This window comes from Mirounga angustirostris, unplaced genomic scaffold (genome assembly GCF_029215605.1).
Source record: "Mirounga angustirostris isolate CCGP_5_RB_7025 unplaced genomic scaffold, mMirAng1.0.hap1 SCAF_10, whole genome shotgun sequence".
NCBI lineage: Eukaryota > Metazoa > Chordata > Mammalia > Carnivora > Phocidae > Mirounga > Mirounga angustirostris.
Genome location: NW_026991718.1, coordinates 48,464,686 through 48,490,573, shown reverse-complemented (window position 1 = coordinate 48,490,573; position 25,888 = coordinate 48,464,686). Strand labels below are relative to the sequence as shown.

The 25,888-nt window shown below is 47.9% G+C and overlaps 1 protein-coding gene across 1 annotated transcript in view; it reads right to left on the bottom strand.

Moving 5' to 3' along the window:
• SLC4A5 (solute carrier family 4 member 5) overlaps positions 1–25,888 on the bottom strand; it is a 78,693-nt gene that overhangs the window by 42,352 nt on the left and 10,453 nt on the right. The window contains exon 3 of the mRNA XM_064572299.1: positions 17,575–17,704. Coding sequence (XP_064428369.1) covers positions 17,575–17,704 — 130 coding nt within the window. The remainder of the gene's footprint in view (positions 1–17,574; positions 17,705–25,888) is intronic.

The following is a 25,888-nucleotide window of genomic DNA, read 5'->3' as shown; positions in this document are numbered from 1 at the left end:
ATTTCAATGACTATCATTATTGTTATTTTTAAAAGATTTTATTTATTTATTAGAGAGAGAGAGCACAAGCAAGGGGAGTGGCAGGCAGAGGGAGAGGGCGAAGCAGTCTCCCCAGTGAGCAGGGAGCCCGATGCGGGGCTCGATCCCAGGACCCCGGGATCATGACCTGAGCCAAAGGCAGATGCTTAACGACTGAGGCACCCAGGCGCCCCGACTATCATTATTATTATTTTATTTTATTTTTAGAGCGAGAGCACGCTTGTGTATTGGGGGGAGGGGCATAGGAGAAGGGGGAGGGAGACAAGAGACGCTTAAGCAGGCTCCATGCCCACTGTGAAGCCCAATGCGGGGCTCGATCCCGCGACTCTGAAATTATGACCTGAGTCAAAATCAAAAGTCCAACACTTAACCAACTGAGCCACCCAGGCGCCCCTCCATGACTATCATTATAGATCTCCGTGTGCATGAATGTACATGTGCACACACACACAATTTTACATTAATGACACCATAAGGACATAATACCTATTGGACATTCTTTCATGTCTACTAATGTCTATAAATATATCATTTTAAAGGCTCTTTAGTATTTATTTTATTGCATGAATGGACCACAATTGATATGAATAACCCTCACTTGGTGGACATTTAGGTTATTTCAATTTATTCTTTTTTTTTTTAAGATTTTATTTATTCACTTGAGCGTGCCTGGGTGGCTCAAATGGTTAAGCACCTGCCTTAGGCTCAGGTCATGATCCCAGGGGCCTAGGATCGAGCCCCGCATCACATCAGGCTCCCTGTTCAGTAGGGAGCTGCTTCTCCCTCTCCCTCTGCCATTCCCTCCACTTGTGCTCTCTGGCTCTATCTCTCTGTCAAATAAATAAATAAAATCTTTTAAAGAAAAGAAAAAAAATTTTCTTTAAAAGATTTTATTTATTCATTTGAGAGAGAGAGAATGAGTATGAACGGGGGCGGGGTGCAGAGGAAGAGGGAGAAGCAGACTCCCCACTGAGCAGGGAGCCCAACACGGGACTCGATCCCAGGATCCTGGGATCATGACCTGAGCCTAAGACAGGCACTTAACTGACTGAGCCACCCAGTCATCCCCCAAGTTTTCCTTCTTTCCTTTTTTTTTTTTTTAAAGATTTATTTATTTATTTGACAGAGAGAGAAATAGCGAGAGCAGGAACACAAGCAGGGGCAGTGGGAGAGGGAGAAACAGGCATCCCGCTGAGCACGGAGCCTGATGTGGGGCTCGATCCCAAAACCCTGAGATCATGACCTGAGCAGGAGGTAGATGCTTAACCAACTGAGCCACCTGGGTGCCCCCTAATTATTCTTTATTATAAATAAGGCTGGATTGAATATCCTTGGCCCTGTTCAATAATTCCTTAGGATAAACTCTCAGAGGTGGAATTGCTGTGTCTGTACATTTTGAAGGGTATGATATACATTGCCAAAGTGTTCTCCAGAAAGCTCCTGCCAGTTGACACTTCCACCAATGTACAGGAAGCCTCATATTACTCTGAAGTCTCTCAAGCCCTGGTATTGTCATTCTTTTTCACTTTTGTTCATTTGGTAATTGAAAATTTATACCACATTTGCGTTCTTCTGATTACTAGGGAGGTTGGATATTTTTTCCTTTGTCAGATTTCCTCTTTACACAATTGTGTGAGTACTTTGACTTATGAATGCCTAACTTCCTGATTTAATACATTTATTTGAGACCAGTTAACCAGGTGCCTGGCAGGGCCTTAGGGGCTTGAATGGACACAGGATGGGAGGCTGGATTAAAAGAGGCTTGGGAGGGGGCACCTGGGTGGCTCAGTCGTTAAGCGTCTGCCTTCGGCTCAGGTCATGATCCCAGGGCCCTGGGATCAAGCCCCACATTGGGCTCCCTGCTCAGCAGGAAGCCTGCCTCTCCTCTTCCCACTCCCCCTGCTTGTGTTCCCTCTCTTACTGTGTCTCTCTCTGTCAAATAAATAAATAAAATCTTAAAAAAAAAAAAAAAGAGGCTTGGGAGGTGAAGACCTACAACATGGGGGCTGGAGCGGAGACCACACACACACTTGCCTCAGGATTTACCTAAGTGTAGCTGACTTTTTTAAATGGGAAAATCTGTTTGGGGAAACATCAGCTAAATTATGGTAGATCCAAGTCTGAATGAAGTCAATACAAAGTTTTTCTAAAAGTGGTATTAAGGGACGCCTGGGTGGCTCAGTCGGTTAAGCGGCTACCCTCGGCCCGGGTCATGATCCCAGGGTCCTGGGATCGAGTCCCACATCGGGCTCCTTAATCAGCAGGGAGCCTGCTTCTCCCTCTCTCTCCCTCTGGTTGTGCTCTCTCTGTCAAATAAAAATAAAATCCTTAAAAAAAAATAAAAAAATTAAAGTGGTATTAATATAAGGGTTGGTAAGGAAGAGATCAAAGGATAAGCCCAAATGTTTTGATTGAGAAGATGCTTACCTTGTCCCTGAGAGTCTTTCTCCCATGCAAGCAATCACATTGCCCTGTTTTTTCTCTAAAATATACAAGATAAATTATACTGTCCCTTGCCACTGAAGACTCTTTGCTACTCTACAGCCTTGCCCTATCCACCCAAAAGTGTGATGTATCTCAGTGCACGGGGCCACTTGGGTTGACTGCTCTCTACACTGTCTCATAAACATCCTGGGTGGACATTCTCGGGCAGCTCTCTGCCATGACATCTGTTCTTCAGTTTTCTGCCTATACACATGTAACTCTACCCAGAAGGAGTGGGTGAGAGCACACCTTCTCTTTGAAATATCCTCTATTAACTCCAGATAGCAAGGACAATCAGTTCTCTCTGCCTCCCAGAATTTCAACTATTTGTACTGTTAGGTCACCCCAAAACATTAGCTCTACATACAAACAGACAAGGACATCAATCTACCTGAGCATAGTCTGCAGAAAAGCCAAGTTACCTATTTTCAAGTTCAGGGCAATATCAGAGCTAGTCTCCTACTACCAGCATCCCTGGAGAACTTGATTTCAAAAAATTCCAGGATACTCAACAACTTTACTAGGAACAGCTCTCCAGGTCCTCCTTGCAACTATTTTGGGAATCCAGATGTTGGAACAGTGAGCCTGTGCCCTGAAACTTAATTTTGTGTTTTTAATGGCAACTACTAGACATTGAGCTCACTTTTACCTTGAGTGGAACATGGAAACATGGAGGACCCAAGATGTGCAGCAATGGTTTTCAACTTTGGCTGCCGATTAGAATTGCCTGGAGAGATTTTGTAAAACATGAATGCCTGGATGGTCATCCCTTCTGGAGGGTGGCCTGGCCATAAAAGTTCCCAGTTTGTGTGACTGTGCCCTGAGGGTTGAGGAGCCCTTGCTCTTGAATCATATAGAACTGTGTCACTCAGGGATAGTTGGACTTGTCTGGGATCCCAATGCAGATAAGCAGCTCTGTGCACATGGGTCTCACTCTCCTTGAACCAGAGGAAACATGGCTTTGAGGACACCAGCTGAAAGAGCAGAACCATATCTCCACAGTCTCCTTCCTAACATGGCCATTTTTTGGTTTTGTATCTTTGATTTTTATAATTGGAGTACATACTCTATACCAGAGTGTCTCACTAGAACTTCAATGTACATACAAATAATGTGGAGATATTGTTAAAATATAGATTCTGATTCAGCCGGTCTGGGGTGGGATCCCAGATTCTGGTTTTCTAACAAGCTCCCAGCTTTTGAGGGTCATGGATCTATACAGTGAAATGTCCTCTTTTGTCTGTTTTCCAGATCTGACCCCTTCACTCTCTACTGCCCAGCAAGAGGGTCACTTCCTCTCAAACCTCTCCCAGTCATTCTGTTTATTTCTCCAATAGTAAACACTGAGGACAGGATTCTCAAACTTAAGCACACATCAGTATCACTGGAAGGCTTAGGAAAATACAGATTACCAGGTCTCACTCCAGAGTTTCTGATTTCATACGTCTCAGGTAGAGGGGAAGGAGCATCAAGAATCTGGACATTTCTTTCTTTTTTTTTTTTTTTTTTAAGATTTTATTTATTTATTTGAGAGAGAGAATGAGAGAGAGAGAGCATGAGAAGGGGGAGGGTCAGAGGGAGAGGCAGACTCCCCGCTGAGCAGGGATCCCGATGCGAGACTCAATCCTGGGACTCCAGGATCATGACCTGAGCCGAAGGCAGTCGCTTAACCAACTGAGCCACCCAGGTGCCCCAAGAATCTGGACATTTCTTTTTTTTTTTTTTTTTTTTTTTTAAAGATTTTTTATTTATTTATTTGAGAGAGAGGATGAGAGGAGAGAGAGAGCACATGAGAGGGGGGAGGGTCAGAGGGAGAAACAGACTCCCTGCCGAGCAGGGAGCCCGATGCGGGACTCGATCCCGGGACTCCAGGATCATGACCTGAGCCGAAGGCAGTTGCTTAACCAACTGAGCCACCCAGGCGCCCGAATCTGGACATTTCTAACAAGTTCCTGGGTGATGCTGATGCTGTGATCTAGGGACAGCACTTTAAGAACCCCTATCCTAGGATAATGATTCTTAAACTGGGTTGCACAGAAAAATGCCTCAGATGCTTTTAAAGCCTTGATGTCTAGGTCTATCCTAGACCAATTTACATCAGAATACCTGAGTATTCGAGGGGTGGGGGGCACCTGGGTGGCTCAGTCGGTTAAGCATCTGCCTTTGGCTCAGGTCAGTATCCCAGGGGCTCAGGTCAAGATCCCAGCGTCCTGGGATCAAGCCCTGAATCATTAACTCCAGATAGCAAGGACAATCAGTTCTCTCTGCCTCCCAGAACTTTAACTGCTCAGCAGGAGCCTGCTTGTCCCTCTCCCTCTGCTGCTCCCCATGCTTGTGTGCTCTCTCTCTCTGCCAAATAAATAAATAAATACGATCTTCAGAATACCTGAGTGGGACCTAGGCAACTCTGCTATAGACAGTTCTAGGTAAAGTTCTTGACTTCTGGGGCTCAGAGGCTAAAATAAACAATTAATTGTAGTCAATCATGTTTCCTGGTTATTCGGATATATACCTGCTTCCCCAAATAGACATCAAGCTTCTTGAGGACAGGGATCACTGTTTCCTCACTGGTGTCCCCTTACCATCATTAAATGCTTGCTCCCTCCTGCTTGAGAGTAGTGAGGTCTTATCGATCATTTTGGGAGAAGTCTAGCTAGAAGGAAATGACTGGGGAAAAGAGACAATGGTGGGGCTTAAGTGTGTTTAAAAATACTGAGAACAATCTAAGCAATGACCATCAGAGTCTAGGACCATCACAGACACACATAAAAATCGGTGGGGCTGGAAGGGCCTCCTGATAGAAGCAGATACTGCCCTCTGTGAAATAGTCTTCTGAAAAAGGCAGAAAGGAATCAGACAAGCCTGGACCCCACCATCCCTTTATGAGAAATATAGATGTTAAACCCCATCAGAGAGACACAACGCAATCCAGAAGGTGCAAAACCTATAGGACGAATGATGCTGTTTCTTTAGCAGTAACAACAACTGTGAGAGAAAAATAGAGGAGGAACCTGTAGAGTAAAAATGACTTCAGAGACCTAGCTCCCAAATGCAGTATATGGACCAATTTTATACATATATAAGCCACCTGAGCCACCCAGGCGCCTCTGGACCAATTATATTTTTAAAAATAGATGATCTGGGAAATATAGACACTGTCTAGATAATTCCATGAAAATAAAGAATTAGGGACACCAGGTGGCTCAGTTGGTTAAGCGTCCAACTCTTGATTTCAGCTCAGGTCGTGATCTTGGGCTCCTGGGGTTGAGCCCCGTGTTGGGCTCCGTGCTGGGCATGGAGCCTGATTAAGATTCTCTCCCTTCTTCTCTCTCTGCCCCTCTCCCACAAAAAAATAAAAAAACTTTAAAAATGAAGAATTAGTGTCATTTTTTAAAAAGATGTGACAGTGGTATTATGGTTGAAATAATACCCAAATATTTGAAAACAGGGTCTTGAAGATGGTCTGTGGATCAAGATCCATAGTCACAGCAGCATTATTCACAATAGCTAAAATGTGGAAGCAACCAAGTGTGTGCCAATGGATGAATGGATAAGCAAAACGTGTTATATGCATACAATGGACTATTACTGAGCCTTAAAAAGGAAGGAAATTCTGGCATATCCTACAACACAGATGAACCTAGAGGACATTATGCAAAGTGAAATAAGCTAGTCATGAAAAGACAAATACGATATGGTTCCACTCCTATGAGATATTTAGAGTCATCAAAATCATAGAGACAGAAGGTAGCATGTGGTTTCCAGGGGCTGGAGGGGGGGGAGAAAGGAGAGTTATTGTTTCATGGGTACTGGGTTTCAGTTTTAGAAGTTGAAAGAGCTATGAGGATGAATGGTGGTGATGGCTGTACGGCATTTTGAATGTATTTAAAATCACTGCACTGCATGCTTAAAAAATAGCTAAGATGGTAAGCATTATGTTAAGTATATTTTACCACAATAAAAAAATAGGAAAGGAAGGAAGAAAGAGGCCTTATCTTTTAGAAGCACACATTGAAATATTTGCAGATGGAATGGTGTATGTCTGGGATTCGTGTCAACGTGATCCAGTGTGTGTGGGGGGCCAATCCGAAACCCTGGAGTGAGACCTGGCAAGCAGGGGATAGAGACACAAGACTGGCCGTGAGTTAGCTGGTAACCATTGAACCTGGGTGATGGGTACATGGGGATTCATTCTACCACATACTACTTTTAAATTTAAATTTTCCATAATAAAATGTGTATCCACTTTTCAGAAGGAATAAAGGCATGGGCTCTTTAAAAGGAATTTGACCAGAGCCTGGCTTAAAAACTCTCTCGGAAGCCTGATAAAGTGGTTAATGTGTAATCCCAACGAACTCATTGCGAAGTGACCTTTGTGCCATGGTTGGCTTCAGAAAGTGGGGAATTAGACTTGGAGAAGGAGGTCAAGTGGAAAGAAAATCTTCGGGCTGGAAAAGAACTCGCAGGGATTTTGTCCAGACTTGGGGGTGGGCGCCAGCTGCCCCTCTTGTGGCTGGGGTGGAGCCGAACAGAACCTTGAAGAGTCACATGTCCCAGAAAGCAGTTCCCTGTCACGCAAAGAGGGTCTGGAACAGAGGCCTTTTCTGTGACTTGTAACTCGGCCACAGATACAATTAGAGAAGCTACTGTTTGGTTAATACCTAGAGTGGTAGAAAGTGTCACAGGGGCAAGCTACCAAGTACAGCCAAGGCTTTCCAACACTTAAACCCGGGATGTGAGAAGAGGGGGTTCTCCTTTTAGGCCCTGGAAAGAGCTGAAAACCAGGTGACCTGAATTCTAGCTCTATCCTCAGACAGAGACTTAAATTTTAACCCCGCTCACCCTGCCCTAGTCCCTCTTCACCTCAGCTGCATTACTGTCATCTGGGAGCTTGTGACAAATTCCAACACCTGGGGCTGAACCCCAGAGTAATGACATTAGAATCTCGGGGGCCTGAGAATCGGACATCAGTACTTTTAAAAAAGGAAGACATAGGTCTTTAAGAGGACAAGGAGCAGGCCATTAGGTGTGGTTGGCGAAGAGTAAAATCTGGAGAATATAGACAGACTTTTTGATTGGAGTGGAGATCCTTTCTTTCTGTGCTTATTTTACATATCATTATCATTAGATTATGTCCTGGTTAATTTGTAAAAATTCCCCTAGAACATCCTAAATATAAAGATTAAAAAAATGTAGGGGCGCCTGGCTGGCTCAGTCAGAAGAGCATGCGACTCTTGATCTCGGGGCCATGAGTTTGAGCCCCACGTGGAGTATAGAGATTACTTAAAGAAACTAAAAACTTCAGTAAAAAATAAAGATTAAAAAAAGTAATTTCCTATAGAATGCAACCTTTAATGTTAAGGTTATGTTGCCTCTAAACATTTGTTGTAAGACTTCTATTTGTGTGAATTTATCGCTTAGATGAAGCTACGTTTACTCACCTACAAGTTGAGAAGTACACACTACACTGTGGTAATTCTCCATCTACATGGCCTCACTGACTTTATTCTGTACCTCTCCCCTCCCTACCCCATCACCCAAAGACTTGACTTCCATGTATCAGTTACAAAGCATCAAGACATGGTATTTCAGCTTGCTGCCTGGGGCCAGCTGGTAATAAATTTTGTGACTTTAACAGATTCATTTCTTAAAAGTAACGTGAATGTGAGCTTTCCCCCATCATCCAGCTATTTAACTCCGCTTTGAGTCATATCAACACCCTGAATTTTCCAGCAGAAACCAGAGGCCAGTGTTAATTCTCTTATGGGCCAATAAAGAATTTTCCTGGAGATGTCTGAGATATCATTAGATATTCCCTACTTTCAGTCTTTGAAAGAGGAACCAAGAGATGATATTTGGAAGAAAAGTTTTTCAAAAGGGCAACTCCTAAGCAAATTCTTGCCCAATCCTACAATTTATTTGGCAGATTTTTACTATATAATAAGTGTGTGCATTAAAATATATATGTGAAACAATACATAAAGTTATTTCTACAACTGATTAAAATTGCACATGGTTATATGTTCACAAACCAAACTTGACAGTGAATTTGAAAGGCTATAAAGTATAGAAGACTGAATGGGCAGGCATGGGTCAAGGGTCAACATGTATATATAGAAGTTTAGAAGGTACCAGAAGGAGAAAAGCCTCATGGGTCTCCTAGGGTATCTACCCCAGACCAGGCCCAGAAATTGGTCTTTTTATCGTCCCAGAGATGATTAGGTGCAAGGATACTGACTAATGTTAACCAAGTTCACAAGGATTGATGTATAAACCCAAATTTACAATGAGCTTTCCAACAGTTATGGAGTTAGTTGCTGTCATCTTGCAGTCTTTGCTTTCTCTCCTTATAGGCAGATGCATGAGGAAAGTCCAATTATCATCAGAAAGATATAGAATCAGAATTGAGGCTAAGTGACTCAAATGTTTAAAAGACAGGATAAAATGTCTGGAATCTTCCATCTCTGCAAATGAGATTTGTCTGGGACTGGGACCAGACAAGCGGGCACCTCTGTAGTAGACTGTTCTGGAGTGAACCCCACATGCTTCCATGGCTGACTAACTCCCTGTGATTGAGTCTTTCCTTTTGCTAGCACAGGAGTCTCCTCTAAGGGCCTTTGGTTATGCAGTGCAATTTGGGCGTTACTGGAGAACCACTTCTCAGAAAGTACACCCAGTGGTTAGCTGGCAGGGATGCGGCAGAGGTGTGTTATTCCAGGAGCTGTGGTAATGGAATGGGGGTGGGCACTCTGCCCCCAAGGTCATGCATTTGGTGAAGGGTCTGTCCTGCTGCATATCATGTCTTCATTCAGGGGTAAGGTGGAGTCCACAGCTACGTGAATGCCATCAGACACAGCTACTGGCAAATTCCTACCTGGTTCCTTCAGGGAAAGGCTTCTGGAGCCAAATCTCTCTGGAGGCCACTTGTCTGTGTGTTTCTGTAATGACTTCCAAAGGGCTGTCATTTACCGGCTTGTCAGTGTCCCTCAGAGTCTGCTGGCTCCTGCTCCTCCCTGCCTCTCAGGAAAGGCACTCTTCTCTACCTGGGTGCTCTCTCTCCCATCTCTGCTATTCAGGCCCTAGTTCAAAGGTCACTTCATCCGTGCAAAGCCCCCCCAGGGACCAAGCTTGAAGAGAATGCTCCTTCCTCTGACTCCCATCCCATCCTGCACCATTTATCACATGGCACTTAATAGAACAACAGTGGCTAGAGCTTTCTGAGCACATACGATGTGCCAGATGCTATACCAAGAACTTTACATGTATTATCTCACTTAATCCTCAAATCACCCCCTTGAGGAAGGTCTGTTACTATTCTCATTGTCCAGGTTAGGAGGCCAGAGACTCAGAGGACAAGGAACCTGCTCGAGGTCATGCAGCTTATAAGAGACTGGGTTTGCAGGTGAGTCTTTTGACTCCAGAGCTCTGTTCTCTCCACTTCACAGTACGCCCCTGGGTTTTAGTTATCTGTGTCTATGAGCCCATGCCTGTCTTTTACACTAGATCGGGGGTTGAAAAACCACATCTTATGTTTTAAAGTGGTGGAGATAGATCAATATTAATCATTGATGAAACTGGGTAATAGGGATGCCTGGGTGGCTCAGTAGGTTAAGCGTCTGCCTTTAGCTCAGGTCATGATCCCACGGTCCTGGGTTCAAGCCCTGCATTGGGCTCCTTGCTCAGCAGGGAGCCTGCTTCTCCCTCTGCCTGCCGCTCCCCCTGCTTGTGCGCGTTCTCGCTCTCTCTGACAAATAAATAAATAAAATCTTAAAAAACAGCAACAACTGGGTAATAGATACATGGGGGCTCATTATACTGTTCTACTTTTTGTGTTTGAAACTTTCCATAATATCAAATTATAGATAGATACTATTTAGATATTTAAAAGTTAAAAAATATAAATATATATTAATTTGGATTTAGACAAATATAAATATATAAATATATATATATATATATGTATGTATGAATCAACTGGCGTCTTGGCAGGCAAGGTGGTCTGATGATGGGCTTTCTTCCCTCCTGACAACTGCATCTGAGGGAGCCACCCAAGGATGTCCTTGGTTGCGGATAGGTGATCCTTCCTGCAGACCAGCCTCTAGGGGTTCTGAGGAACTGCCAGCCAATCAAGCCACATCCCAGCAGCGTTCTGCTCTCCCCTCACCTAGCTAGCCTTGCTATCCCACTCACTGGCCAGCTAATCCTACCTATCTTACAGACCTGAGTCCACCAGGTGATGGCGTTGTATCACCACCTGGTCGTCCCCACGGGGCGGACTGGTGCTTCCCCAATCTGATGGCAGGTGCTTTGAAGGCGGCCCCTCCTGGCGTGTTAGGTCTCAGGCAGCCCCCACCCTGAGCTGTGCTGACTAGAAGTGATCACGAAACCCCTGGGGGACACCTGGCTCAGCGCCCCCGTTCTGTATTTACACAGCTCACAGGTGAGAGTGCTGGCTGCAACCAGGGCCTCAGAGGCCTAGGGGAACGTTGCCTACTTCTACCTGGGCCTTGATCCAAGTTCTGATTCGTGTCAAATCCCTTTTTCCCCACTTACCCGGCATAAGTGTCAGGTATCAGTGTTGGACTAGTGGAAGGAGAGGGAAGCACCATGTTAGCTACTGGATGTGAAAGCAGCTTGATAAAGACCGTGTGACTATTCAGACCAGGAAATAAGCATCTAGTCAAAGTCAATAACCTTAAAAACTTTCATCTGACCACAAATCTCCATACATGGCTCCACTGCAGTCAAACAGGAGGCCCCAGGCCCGCAGCTGCTCACCTGCCTCAGGACCACCTGGCTACCTACAGCTCCCGCAGTCCGCTCTTCTGCATCCCCCTCTCCTCCAACAATCACCAGCCCTCTCCACTCCTGGTAGGAGCCCCCAAGCCTCGCTGCAGCTGCCCTGCCCTCTGCTCCTTCCTTCAGGCCTGTCACACAGAAGGGGTGGGGCCTTCCTAGCCCGCCAGCAGCTCCTCTCTGACTCATGCATCTTTACACCACTCTCCTTCATCTGGCTCCTTTCCATCAGCATTCAGTATGCTCAGATCTCTCATTCTCACAAAGAACAAGAGCCTCCCTTGAGAGACCAAGCTCACTGCCACCTTTCACAGACAAGCATCTTGAAAGAACCGTTCCACTGAACCCACCCTCGTCATCCTGACTCTCTTCTCCACCCTCTGCCCCATGCCACCCCTGAGACTGCTCTCGTCTCTCCATCCTATGGATACTTCTCTGTTCCTCCCCCACTCGGTGGCTGTTCCTTCCATCTTGAATGTCTCCCTGCCCCTGGTTTCCAGGACACAGCACTCCTCTTGTTCCCTTCCTACCTCTCTGGTGGCACCTTCTCAGTCTCCGTGGCAGGTTCCACTCCCTCTGCCCACCCCTCAAATGTTAGTGACCTGGGGGTTCTGCCCTGGGAACTCTCTCACTTCACAGATCTCAGGGGCAAACTTACCCTCTTCTATGGGTTTGGTTCCCATCTAGATGCTGAGCACTGACAAATCTAGGCTTCTCCACGGAGCTCTAGACCTCTGTACCTACACGGTGCTGCTGGACACCTCCATTTGCAGTTTCCCCAAACAGAACATGTCCCAGAGGGAACTCATCATCAGCGTCCATCAGAACAAAACAAGATGCCCAACACAACAAGAACTTGCTATTCCTCTTGTGTTTCCTAAATTGCTACCACAAGTTACCCGCTTCCTCAAGCGGGAAAGCTGGGCATCTCCCTGACTATCCTGGTCCCCAACATGCCACCTGTCACTAAGTCCTGTCAATTCTTCCTGTTAAGACAGGTCTCACATCCTGTAAAAGGAGTGGTGGCTGCCAGGGATTATGGAAGACAGTGATATGAATAAGCAGAGCACAGAAGATTTTTAGGGCAGTAAAACTACTGGGTAGGATACTATAATGGTGGATACATGTCCTTACACATTTGTCCAAACCCATAGGAGGTCCAACACCAAGAGTGAACCCTCATGTAAACTCTGGGCTCTAGGTGATGATGTGGCAATGTAGGCTCATCAACAGTGACAGTGACAGATGGACCACACTCATGGAGGATGTCAGCCATGGGGGAGGCTCTGCATGTTCAGGGGCAGGGGGCAAATGGGAACTCTGCACCTTCTGCTCACTTTTGTTGTGAATCTAAAACTGCTCTAAAAAAGAAAGTATATTTAAAAGGAATACATATATTAACACACACACACATAAAACACACACACACACACACACACATATATATGAAATTATATGCTTGAAAAAATAGGTCTCAAATCCACCCCTTCTCTCTGTTCCCACTGCCAACTTCTTGGTTCAGGGTCCCAACTTTCACCAAGACCAGCCTCCTAACAGGCCCAGTCTTGCCTCCTTTTAATACATTCTCCACATTGAAGCCAGAGTGGCCTCTCCCAGACAATCCTGCTCCTCCCCCCGCACCCCCCCCACCCCCCGCCAAGTGGTCCTCTGAAGCTCCCAGCATCAAGTTCAAACTGCAAAAGATGGCCTGCGTAGGCCCTCCATGTCTGGCCCCTCACTCTGCAGCCCAGCCACAGGGCATTTCTGCCCCTTCCTCTGTGGGTCTGGTCTCCTTGTTCCCAGGGCCTCTCCCTTCCCCCTCCATACCCTCTCCTTGCTAACTCTGACCTATCTTTCAGGTCTCAGGGTGAAAACCTCTTGCTCCTGTTTGTCTTCCTTAACCCCTCTTGTCTAGGCTGGGTGCCCCCACAGTGCTTTCACAGCACCCTGTCACCAAATGCCTGTTTAACCACTTTTGTGCCCCATTCGACACAAAGCCCAAATGAGTCAGGATGGCATCTGCCATGTTCATTTTTGTACCTCCAACAGCTGGCTCAGGTTTACAGACAGTAACACTTTGTAAATCATACTTAAATGAATCATTGAGGTTTGCTGACTTCTGTGCTAAGAGCTCTCAGCTTCCTACTTGGCTTTTATCCATAGAGTTGTCCCAGGTGAGTAGTGAGATAGTGAGACCAGGGGGCTGGGGGTGCATTCTGCACTTCCCCCTCCCCCCCCCGGACAAAGCAGGGAAATGATACTAGGAAGGCATTCTACAAGATCTTAAGTGGGAGAGTTTCAAAGCTGAGACAAAGTTCAGGCTTTCCCCTCTATCACATAGAGAGTATGCAAGCAACTCCCCATGTAAGATGCTTTTGAAAATATACTGGTCTGTTTGACCCAACTAAGCTGACCCACTTTTCCTGCCCTTCTTTCTGCCCTTTCCTGGTCATCACACAAATGTCCTAGAAGCATAGGTGTCTCATAAGAACCTCTGGAAAGTTCACTCTTTTGGTCTGCTCTGAATTGAGATCACAGGCAGCTTGGATTTGGAATTTTCTCTAAGAACTCTTGGAAGGCTCTAAGCTCTGGCTATGTCTGAGTAACCGCAAAGGGCCCTCCATACTTGGGTGGGTTCCAGCCCAGATCATTCTTCTCTTCCTGTCCTTGCAGCCAGGCCAACTTGGGCCGAGAGAGGACAGTATTCTGGGTAAATTGTTTGCTGGTAGTGAGGGGGTTGTGTGCCCCGACCCACCTGATCCAGCCCTCCCTTCAGGCAAGGTCAGTATCAGCAAATAGCCAGCTGCATTTTCCTCCCGGGAATGCTAAAGAGATCGAGTTAGTAAAAATCTATCTTATTAACAGCCTGACCTACCAGCATTGATCACACTAGAAGTCACCCCCCCTCCCCTGCTCCACCGCACACAAAGTCCCCATCATGCGCACAGAGCAAGGCTTCAGTGGAGCTCTAAAAGCCATTTAAATCTGTTCAGGGGTGACTCCTTCTTCAAGGGCTCAAAACATCCCCCAAACTAATAACCCCTGACAAAGCACCACCAGGGAAAATTCCTTGCGGATTTGAGATTTTCACTCTTAATCTCCTAACTCAATAAAGCAAACACTCCTGCAGCAAATTAAATACTTTTATTAAAGGGTCCCCTCCATTCCCTTTGATGTGGGTGTAGGCCTGCAACCCTCCCAGGGCCTGAGTGTCTGTGTGAGGGGTTGTCCACCCCCCACACCACCATCATTTTCTCCTATTACCCCAAGGAGGCCAGAACCCACTAGGATTTGCAGATTCTTGGATTCTGGAAACTTCTAAGACCTCTGGCTTCCCCGAGTAGATCTCACAGCCTGTCAGCTGAGGGAAATGCTTCCCATTCTTTTGTAGGGGTGTGGCCTGGCCCCAAGCACCTCTACTGTTGAATTTGCCTGGAGGAGTCTCCAGCACAGCTATCCAGGCCAAGGTAGACTTGTTGGCCAATGGTCAAGCCCTTTCTCTGACCTTTCTACAGGCTTGCTGGTCAAACCTCCAACAGTGAGCTGGAAACCTGATGCTGTTAGCTGGACAAAAGATTAAAGGAAGCTAAGTAGAGAAAGGGGACTTGAGGTAGGGAGGCCTGAGCTCCTCTCCTCCCACTGTTTCCTGCCCCCAAGTTGGCCTCCAAGCTGCTTCTCCCTCACATCTGCCTGGAATTGGGTTCAGTGATTTTAACTTCTTCTAGTCATCATTTTTTTTTTTAAGATTTTATTTATTTATTTATTTGTCAGAAAGAGAAAGAGAGAGAGAGCACAAGCAGGGGGAGCGGCAGACAGAGGGAGAAGCAGGCTCCCCGCTAAGCAGGGAGCCTGATGCGGAGCTCAGTCCCAGGACCCCGGGATCATGACCTGAGCTGAAGGCAGACGCTTACCCGACTGAGCCACCCAGGCGTCCCTAGCCATTACTTTCCTCTCACTATTGGTTTGAGGTCCACTCAGGACCCTTCCAGGGTCACCTCAGATTATGTCCTCAGAAAGCCTACCTTGCAGGGAAACCTACCAGCTTGCAGATGGTAACTGTCAGATCAGACCCTTTTCTATTTCAGGAGGAGCCTCCTTCTAGAAATATTATCTCATACAGTTTATCAGTTTCATTACAGGGTCTAGAGTGCAGAAGCCTCAATGGATCCATTCTGAGAGAGACCAGAAACAATATTTTGTCTGTGGTGACAATCAGGTCTCTGAGCGCCCTGAGGCATTCTTAGCAAGGGCTCTGTGGGCATGCATGATAGGCTCTCACAGAAGGTCTGGTCCTGGCATTTGTTGCCAGGGGTTATGGATGCAGCACTTGCCCAGTGGAGAGAACACTCTCTTCTTACTGGGTCTCTGAGAAGGCCCTTCTCAACATTCCTTCTATTTCCCCGCCTTGGACAAGAAAGGGAGGGGAAGCACCAGCTCCTCAGAGGAATTAAGCCACCATAACCCAGGCTGGGCTCTATTTAAAATGTCCTACCCTCTCTTCTCAGCCCTGAATAGATGCCCTGGTCTCTGTGGCTGTCTCTATTTCTCATCCCAGTGGAATTGCCTTCAGACTCTATTTCCATGGGAACCCAAACTGAGTCCCTGCAAGTTTGAGGAAGGGGAGGGAGGGAGCTGAGAAAACGGAGAAAGCACGACAAAGTGCATAAGCCCTCAAGCTAGGGTCAGACAGGCCTGGGCTAGAACCCAGACTCAGCAGCCTGTACACTCTGACCCTTGTAAGCTATTTCCCCCTCTAAACCTCAGTATCCTCATCTATAAAATGGGGATAATAATAGCTCCCACCTCCTCAGGGTCATTGTGCAGCTTGCCTGAGATAAGCCTGTAAATTATTTAGCATATAGTAAGGGCTCACTGAATGGCTGGTAAATAGAGGCTCAAGGGCTTCCATACAGGGATTGGGGCAGGCCATGAGGCTAGAATTCATTCCTTCCTGGAAGCCTGCAGGGATTTGGTAGTCCACCCAGGGGCCTTTCTTCCAGGAGAGATTAGAAGGGGGAGGTTTGGGGATGTCCAAACCTGCTCTTCCTCGCTCTACAGAGCAACTGCCCAGGTGAGTGAGGTTGGTGGGTGAGGGAGGAGCCCAGGCCATGGGTGGAGCAGCTGCAAGGATCTGGGCATCCTGGTGGCCCCCTAGGCAGAGCCAGTCCCGGATACAGGTAGCAGTTAGTCCAGGCATTCTCAACTGGGGCAACAGCAGCCCCAAAGGGGTCTTGGGGGTGCAAAAAGTTTTAGATATTACCATGGTTTATGGCATCCCAAAGTGAAAGCCAACCTGACAGAATCATGTTCTTTAGTATTTAATTCCTCTAATTAGAAATAAATTAAATCAAATACTAATTTATATAAAGTTAATTTAAATTAAAATTTCTTGGGGGTGGGGGCACACTTTAAAAAAAAAAACAAACAAAACTGGTTGAGAAACATTGGTATAGCCCACTTTTTGGACTTTCTCAACCTCCTTCTCAGGGTCCCTCCTCTCTCACCAGCCCTTCTTGCTGCCTCCTACCATAGCCTACCTTTTCCTTAGACTCTTGGCAGCATTTGGTGTTGCTGACCAGTCCAGTTCGGTTAGAAGGCCACCCTGTCCCAGGTACTGGGTATGGCCAGCACTACTCCTTACTACAATCCTCCCTTGGCTCCATGTCTTTACCACATGGTTCCCCAACAGCCCTCTGACTCTTCTCCTTCTACTGCCCCTATATACACAGTTCCTCTGTCCCCCACATGCGCCTCTAGAGCTCCACTCTGCTTGTCCCACCCCAAACTCTGCTGAGTCTCTTTTCTTCAGAGGCCCACTGGACCACTCCACCTGATTTTTCATGACATACATTTTCCTTCCTCCGGGAAGCCCTTCCTGCCTACCCTAGCCCCCTTGGTGCTTTCCCTTCTCGTATGGCATTTAGTTTGAACCATTTGACAAGAAAGTATATATGTCCTTGTATTATTCTCTCACGGCCTCATGGGTATCTGTACTACCTTCCCACGTGGATTTTAATTTGAGAATAAAGACAAAGTGGTAAGTGTCTGTTTGCTCCTTAGTATCCAGCCCAGTTCTAGACACCAAGCCAGGCAGATGTGGAGGTCTTTAGGGGCCAGGGAGTGTCCCAGCAGAACGCAATGTGCAAGATGCCACTGGTCAATGGTCCTTCCCACCAGGAGAGTCAGCTCAGCCTGGGCCCCAGGCAGATTGCAGTGGGAAGCCACCTTCTCCCTTCCCCTGGGACTCTGCCTCACCTGGCTGACTCTTTCCACTCCATCTGGTCTCCGTCGTGCTGCAGGGTGTCCATCTCTGTGAAGAGGGTGGGGTTGGGAGCCTCATCTTCCTCCCCCAGGATGTCCTGGAGCTGCTCAGCAGCTGGAGACCCTGCAAAAAGAGGGCAGCAGGGTCTGCTGAATGGCCTGGGGGAAGCTAAGGGCTGCATGGCCAACTGAAATGGGGCAGGAGCCAAGCTCAAGGGACAAGTATCTCCTAATTTAGTAAAACTAAGTCCAGCTTCTGGGTGAAGCTAGACTCACACCTCTGTGGGTTGGATGTGGGTGAGATATTCTTAGAGATAAAGGGGACGACAGGATTTAGTCTGCATTCAGACTCCAGGGTCTTGCAGCTGACAAGGAAGGAGGTTAGAAAACGGCCACAGCTGGGCAGCAGCAAGAATGGGAAACAGAAAAGCGAGGAGTGAGAAGAACTCTGACCCAACTTCAGCGTAACAAACCCAGAGGGACCCTTTTTCCCACTGGGCCCCAAACCAGTCAACTCCCAGTGCTGGCCTTGAAGGGGCGGTCAGCCTGTGAAAGGAGGTGCTTGTACTACTGTGCCTCGGGAGCCCACCTTCTTCATGGGCACAGGACAACCTATTCCTGAGCTCCCACTCTGCTTCCCAATTGCCCACTGCATGTCACCTCCCGGCTGTCTCTGAGGCACCTCAAGTCAGCATTCCAACACTGAACATGTGCCCTTCCCCAAACATGCTTCCCCTTCCTGCCTCCCTTCCTTCCTTTTTTTTTTAAAGATGTTATTTATTTATTTGACAGAGAGAGAGCACAAGCAGGGGAGCGGCAGACAGAGGGAGAGGGAGAAGCAGGCTTCCCTACTGAGCAGACAGCCTGGTGCGGGACTCCATCCCAGGACCCTGGGATCATGACCTGAGCTGAAGGCAGATGCTTAACCAACTGAGCCAGCCAGGTGTCCCTTTCCTTTCCTTTCTCTTACTCAGTATTTCATGAAAGTCTACTGTGTGCCAGGCATTGTTCCAGGTGTCAGAAAACAAAGCTGGGATGAAGGCCCATATATCCCTGCTCTCTTGACTGTCTGTTGTAGTGGCAGAAACAGACCAAAAACAGGTAAATAAAAGCATAAATGATCATTTCAGGTAGTGATAAGCGTTCTGGGGAAAAAAAAAAAAAAGATGAAATAAAGCAACAGGAGAACGACATTAGAGAGCTTGGTTAAGAAAGACCCCTCTGAGGCGTGTCTGAACTGTGACTTGGAAGAAGAGAACAAGCCACTCGTACATCTCTGGACAAAGAGTGCTCCACGCGTTTCAAAGACCCTGAAGTGAGAATGTGCTGGCCATTGTGTCTACAGCATGGTAAGCCAGAGAGAGGCAGGGCATGAGGTGGAAAGCCTTGGTCAAAGGCATGGCTGTCCACCCAACTGTACAGCCTAGACAGCCTGCAGTCATCTTCACCTCAACCACTTCTCTCACTTCCACCCCCCTATTGAAAGTTGTCGAGAATACGTCCCTCTTCACCAATCCCTTTGCCCCTGCCCTGGTTCAGTCTCTCACTGATTGTCTCCTGGGCTTCACCCAGTCTTCCCCTTCCTCCAAGCCCCTCTGCCCCCTCAATTTATCATCCCCACTGGCCCTCACTTATTTCTCCATAGATTCCCAGTGGTCAATAATTCCAACTACTTTGTCATCATGCTCTCCCCCCTATTCCTTGACTTCTCGGTAAAACCAGGCAGCCAATGGCCAAACAAGAATTCACTGGCCCAGTCTTCACCTCTGCAGGAGTGTATACAGTGGTATGGTGGAGACAAGGCACACAATGGGCTTGCAATCCACCTAGACATGGGTATGAATCCAAGAGTTGCCACTTGCTTATCGGTGTTCAGTCTGAGTAAGCAGGATTGTTGGGAGGAACAAGGAGATAAGTCAGATAAGGAGAGTAAGACACATGTAACAGGTGCTAATCCCCTTCACCACCAACTGCAACACCCAGGCTCTTTAGCCCTGCTGGAGAAAACCATCCACATGTGCAAATGGAGGGTTTCCACCCTCAGCAGGTCTCAGAAGTGCAGCCACCTCCCACTCATCCTTGTCAGCACCGTGTCGCATGTCCCTTCATGCCATTCCTAACCATTGCTCCTCTCTTCGAGCCTCTTGATCCATCTCCTACCCACCTCACCAAGGAAATAAAGGCCTCCAGACGTAAAATCCATCGCTGTCTCCCTTCTTACCACTGTACCCTTACCACTTACCACTTTGTACCCTTACCACTTTGTAGTCCATTTTTGAACAAAGGAGTCCTTCCTCCAGCTTAATCTCTGGACCCATTTATTTTCTGCTGGGTCCTTATTTTTTCAACTAGCCTTTCCTTACCTTGGTCTTCAACTTCTTCTCTCCACTCTTTTTCTCCCAGCCTATAAACAGTCTTTCCTACCCTAGAACACTCTCCCCTGACCCTGCCTTCCCTTCCAAGCTCTCCTGCTCTCCTTTCCCTCCAACAGCAAGTGGTCTCCCCTTCCTCCTTACCCAATCACTTTCCAACCTGCTGCAACTGGTTCAGCCCCCCCCCCCAAGGGACAGAGATTTCAAACTAGCAGCTCAAAGATAATGTTTAATTTAGCCCTCACAGAGTATAAAAGCTTTTGAAATTGTTGCTAACATAAATAATTGTGAGATTTCATATAACAACCAGATTTCTGACTTTTCCTGAAAATTCAGATGCTCTGATGACCGTGCCTACATTCCTGCTTGGCACCAATCAACTAGGGCTGAGTGATGGCTGCTTTCTTCAGGTGGGCATGTGCATTTTTTTTAAAAGTCCTTTTATTTGAATATAGTTGACACACAATGTTATGGGCATATACATTTTAGTTTGCCACAGCCCCCACTGCTCCCTACTCTACCCTGCTAATCTCATTTATGTTATGCATCTGAGTTTATAACCATGCCCTGAGATCGCTTTTGTTATCTCATTCTCAAACCAGTAAGTTAATAAAACCAAGCAAACGAACAGGTCTGGCTTATCTCTTTGGGTCGTCAGTGGTGCCTGACTGCTCCCTCTGAACTAACATGGTACTCTTGGCTCTCATAACACAGTACTTTCTTGATATTTTTTTCCTATCTCTTCGAGGACTCCTCAGTATCTTTCCCTGGCCCCTCTTGCCTGTCTTACTTAAATCTTCATCTTCCCCAAGATCTCTCCTTGGCCTTCTTCTCTTTTCTCTTTCTACACTCTGTACCATCTTGTGTTCTTTTTTTTTTTTTTTAAAGATTTTATTTATTTATTTGACAGAGAGAGAGCACAAGTAGGCAGAGTGGTAGACAGAGGGAGAAGGAGAAGCAGGCTCCCTGCTGAGCAGGGAGCCCGATGCGGGGCTCGATCCCAGCACCCTGGGATCATGACCTGAGCTGAAGGCAGACACTTAATGACTGAGCCACCCAGGCGCCCCACCATCTTGTATTCTTTATGGTGTCACCTTATAGATGAGGTCACCCATGTCTCCAGACCCTGCCTGTATTGAGCATTTTCAACAGTCACCTGGATTACTCCATCTGGGAGTTCCGCAGCCTTCGCAAGTCAACCTCAATATACTCAAAACGGTTTCCTTATTCCAACACCCCAACCCTGCCCTTCTCCGTTTTGAATGATAGCACTGCTAGCTACCCAGCCATCCAGATAAGAAACACTGGTCTTGGGGTGCCTGAGTGGCTCAGTCGGTTAAGCGTCTGCCTTCGGCTCAGGTCATGATCCCAGGGTCCTGGGATCAAGCCCCATGTTGGGCTTCCTGCTCAGTGGGGAGCCTGCTTCTCACTCTCCCTCTGTCTGCCACTCTCTCTCTCTGTCAAATAAATAAATAAAATCTTTAAAAAAAAAAAGAAAAGAAAAGAAACACTGGACTCACTCCTGAAGCCTCTTTCTCACCATTCATGTCCAACCAGACACTAACTTCTTTCCCTTGCTTCCTAAATACTTTTCAGCTCTCTCCTTTTTTTTTTTTTCGTACCCACTGCCACCATCTTAGTTCAGGTTCTCATTATTTCCTGTTCCTATCGCTGCGAGAGCCTCCTACTGCTCCTACCACCTCTGGATGCATAATCCACCCCTACTTCCTATGTGGCAGCAAAGTTTGTTTTTAAAACATTTCAAACATGTTCACGTGACATACTCCTGGGTGTCATGGTCCTCTTTGGGCAGCACCATAAAATATTTTGCATAAGACTTAGAAATGATTTTACTAGCAGAAAATACTATTTACCTGTATATAGCTCAATCTACCTCATTTATTTAGATGAATTTTATTTCTGAATTTTTCTGTTACTTTAAACAAGTCTTTTCATTGGGTTATTGATTGCCGACACTTGCTAGCAGACATTAAAGGTAAGGAAATTTTATAGAAGAAAAACTAACAATTGAACAAATAACCATATTTTTTTTTTCTTTAGATTGGGAGAAGACTAGGACTCTGATTCTGAGAGGACACACCAATTCCCCATGGAATCAGAGCTCAAGAACGACTCTTTTAAAATGTAGATTTGATTATATTACTCTCCAGGTGAAAAACCCTTAATAGGCTCTGTATTACTGAGAGCCCAGGTTCTATGACATGGCTCAAAACATCCCTTGTGATCTGGCCCACACCTGCCTTTTTGGGTTCTACCATGTTCCTCAGCCAGATGCCCTGGAAGCGAGTCACCCCTAACCCCAGATACCCTTGACCCTAGCCACCCCAGGCCCCAGCCACTCCCAGTGCCAGATACCTTTGAGCCCAGCTATCCCTGATCCCAGACACTCCAGACCCCAGTCCCCCCCAAACCCAGACAGCCTGGACCCCAGCTGGTTCTCTGAAGAGGGGGGCACCTCACTCCTTGGATCCTAGTGCCTACTGCTCCCTTAGTTTGGAGTTCCCCATCCCTTCAAGGCCAGACAAGAAGACAAATAGACGGAAGAATCACGGAGAGCTGAGACAGGGCAGACAGCAGGATGCCTGAAGCAGCCCTGTCTGGGGCCTTACCTGCTCCCCGGAATAGCTGAGCGCTGGGGTCTCCGGCTGGTGGCACCGCCTCGGGCCCCAGCCTGTTTTTGATGCTGTCACCCTGGCCACTGCTTCCAAATGTCCTCTTGCCCACCGGCTCACAACAAACTCGCTGTTGTTTCCAGTTATGCACCACAGGAGGCGTGGGGAGAGGAGAGGGAGACCGAGACAGAGAGAGAGACAGAGACAGAGACAGAGACAGGAGAGGAAGGTGGGAAAGCCTGGGGAGGTGGCGAGAGCGGGCGGTAAGCAGGAGAAAAGAGCGATGTAGGAAGTGTGAGAGAGACTGTGTGTAAGAGAGCAAGACCGTACCGAGGGTGAATGAAAGATACTGTGAGCCTGAGAGAACTGTGTGTGTGTGTGTGTGTGTGTGAGAGAGAGAGAGAGAGAGAGAGAGAGAGAGAGACTGAGAGAGAGCGATGTGAGGGGCGGGGGTCCTCAAGCGCCCTGCAGAGGGACGGGCTCAGTGGCGCCGCAGAGGCCGGGGCAGGCAGCCGGGCCTTCCCAGCAGCAGGGGCGCGGGCAGCGCGGCCTGTGAGAGCGCGGGAACTGCCCCGTCCCCTCCCCGTCCCCCTCCCCCTCCCCCAGGAGGGCTCCAGGGGAGCCCGGGCACCTCTCCTCGGGCCCCCTTATAAAGGCAGAGGGAGGCTTTGCCGGGAGACTCCCCGGGGCCTCCTTAAGAGCCGTGGCCGCAGGTGAGCTGGCTGGAGAGTGGCTGTTCTCTCAGCGGCACAGGGCCCCAGGGGAGGTGGGGCGGTTCGGGGTGGGGGCTGCTGTGGGGTCTCGCGTTCCAAAGCAACCACGCCTGGTCAGTAAAGTTCCACGCACCTGGTTTCTCCCTGTCCCCAACTCTAAACCCAAACCCCTGATCCTCTACCTCTTCGGCTACTTCCACGACAAAGTGCCAAATGGCGTCACTCAGGGGGTGTTTCCTGAGAGCCCGCAGACAGTGGGAACTGGTCACTGGAGGGCGTGAGGCGAACCCCACTGGGGAATTATTCTGCTCTGCTGAGAAACTCCTAATCTCCTGGGTTCAGTTCAACAAGCGCTTACTGAGCACGTAGAATGTGCCAAGGTTGATTAGAGGTCACTGGGAGGCTGAGGCTCCAAGAGGCGCTGAGCCCTGAATTCTCTAAGTCTCGGGGCTAGGAGGGGGCTTAGCCGCTGTCGAATCCAAGCCCTTTGCTTTACAGATGAGAAACTGGAAACCCAGTTTACACCACCGAAGGCCCCACCAGGGCAGCCTAGAGGAGAGCAAAACCGGCTGACATCCTCCGACTCACACTGCCCACCCACGGCTGACCCCTACTCATCACATTTTCATACCTGAGGCTCAAGGGACAAGGATGCCTGCTTTCAAGTTGAGGAAACAGCAGCGGAAGGTCAGGGGTGTCTGTTTAGGTGCTGGGCTCCAAGCAAACACCACCACCCAGGAGTTTCTGCCATGGTGGGCTCCTCAGCAGGGCAGGACGCGGAGGAGACAGGCACCTCCCAGGGTCCTAGGCTTTACAGGCTTTACTGCAATGTGGCTGAAGTCAGCCCGCCGCCTCCTGAGCGCCACTGGGCAGCTACTACATGCCACACCGGGTCAGGGGCTGGGGGTGACCCCGAAACACCACAGAAACACCCAAACAGAGATCACCAAGGATGCCAGGGGATTCTCCTTATTGCTGTGGTGCTTTAAGAGCCCAGACCTGGGTTTAACAATACCTGACTCTGCTAATTACTGGCTGTAGGATGTTGGCAAAGCATGAAGCTCTTGGAGCCTTAGTTTCCCCCTCTATAAAGTGGGGCTAATCACACCTACCTCACTAGACTGTGCTGGGCATTAAGTGCAATAATATATGTGATGTGGATGGCCCAAGTGCTTGTTATACACCAGTTACCCAATAAATGCTACGGCTCTGACTGGTTGTTGCCAACGGGTCTGACGCCTTTCCCCCTCATTACCAGTTATCAGCCTGGCCCTTTTAAACACTGCAAGGGCTCACTCCTTTTCAGCCTCTAAATACCCATACTGCTCCCACGCCACCTCCCTACCCTCCACCCCGAGGCCCTTCCACTCTCTCTGCCCCTCCCTCCTGCGCACAGAAGGTTTAGCGCACCACATGCTGAGCTCCCAGATCAGTGTGACTCTAATGCACTGTGGATGCAGCACATCAGAAGTTAATCCCCATAATGAGAAATGCCACAGGTAATAGCCCCTGTGGTTGACGGCACACAGCTGAGAGTCACATAGTGACGGCTGGAGGACTGGACTCCCACCAGCAGTTCCTGGGCAAAACGTAACAGTGCAAGAGCCAGCTTCAGGAAGCACAATAAAAGAAGCAAGCAGGATTGTGCTTTTATTGAGTGGGGACTGTCCAGTCACTGGATGAGCAAAGCACAAAATGATCTAGGGGACTACAAACCAGCAAGTCTTCAACTCCCAGTAAAGACCTGGAAGGCATTGGGCACCTGGGTGGCTCAGATGGTTAAGCGTCTGCCTTCGGCTCAGGTCAAGATCCCAGGGTCCTGGGATCGAGTCCCGCATCGGGCTCCCTGCTCCTTGGGAGCCTGCTTCTCCCTCTGCCTCTCTCTCTCTCTCTGTCTCTCATGAATAAATAAATAAAATCTTAAAAAAAAAAAAAAAAGACCTGGAAGGCATTTAGGGCAGTAAGGAAGTCAAGATGAGGAGTTGGTCCTGGGGCCCTGAGCTCTGGACGAGCCCTTTCAGAGGTTCCCACCCTCTCTCTTGGACTCCACACGATCTCTAGATAGCCAGCTTTGCAAGGCTGGAGTCTGCCTTGCTCCACTCATGCGGCCGGCCCCCAGCACAGAGCTCACACAGCATGGGCACTCAATAAATATTTGCTGGGTGAATGAATTTCACCGATTAACACTCATGAGCGTATCAGCTGGGATTAGGCTTGGCAAGAAAGGAGCCCAGGACAAGGAAATGCTGCTGGGGGTGGAGCTGGGTGGGGGCTTTGGGTAGCTCAAGGCTACTGAATATTGGGGAGTGGGAGACTGACCTAGGGTTCTAAAGTCATTGTGTAAGGTAGGTCTCCAGAGGCTATGTGAAGGCCCCAAGTCCTAATTTCATGGACAGTAAAGTTCTTTGTCTAGGAAGCTGTCCTAAAACTCCAAATGTTCTGAGAGAAGAAGAGAATCTGCCCCTGTTCGTGTTTACAGGAATTCCTCCTGGCCTGGGTAATTTTAGAGATACCAGCCCAGGCCATACCCCTCCCAAAAGGATGACCCTCTGGCAGCTGTGTTGGTGGAAGGTATGACCTGTGCCCCTTG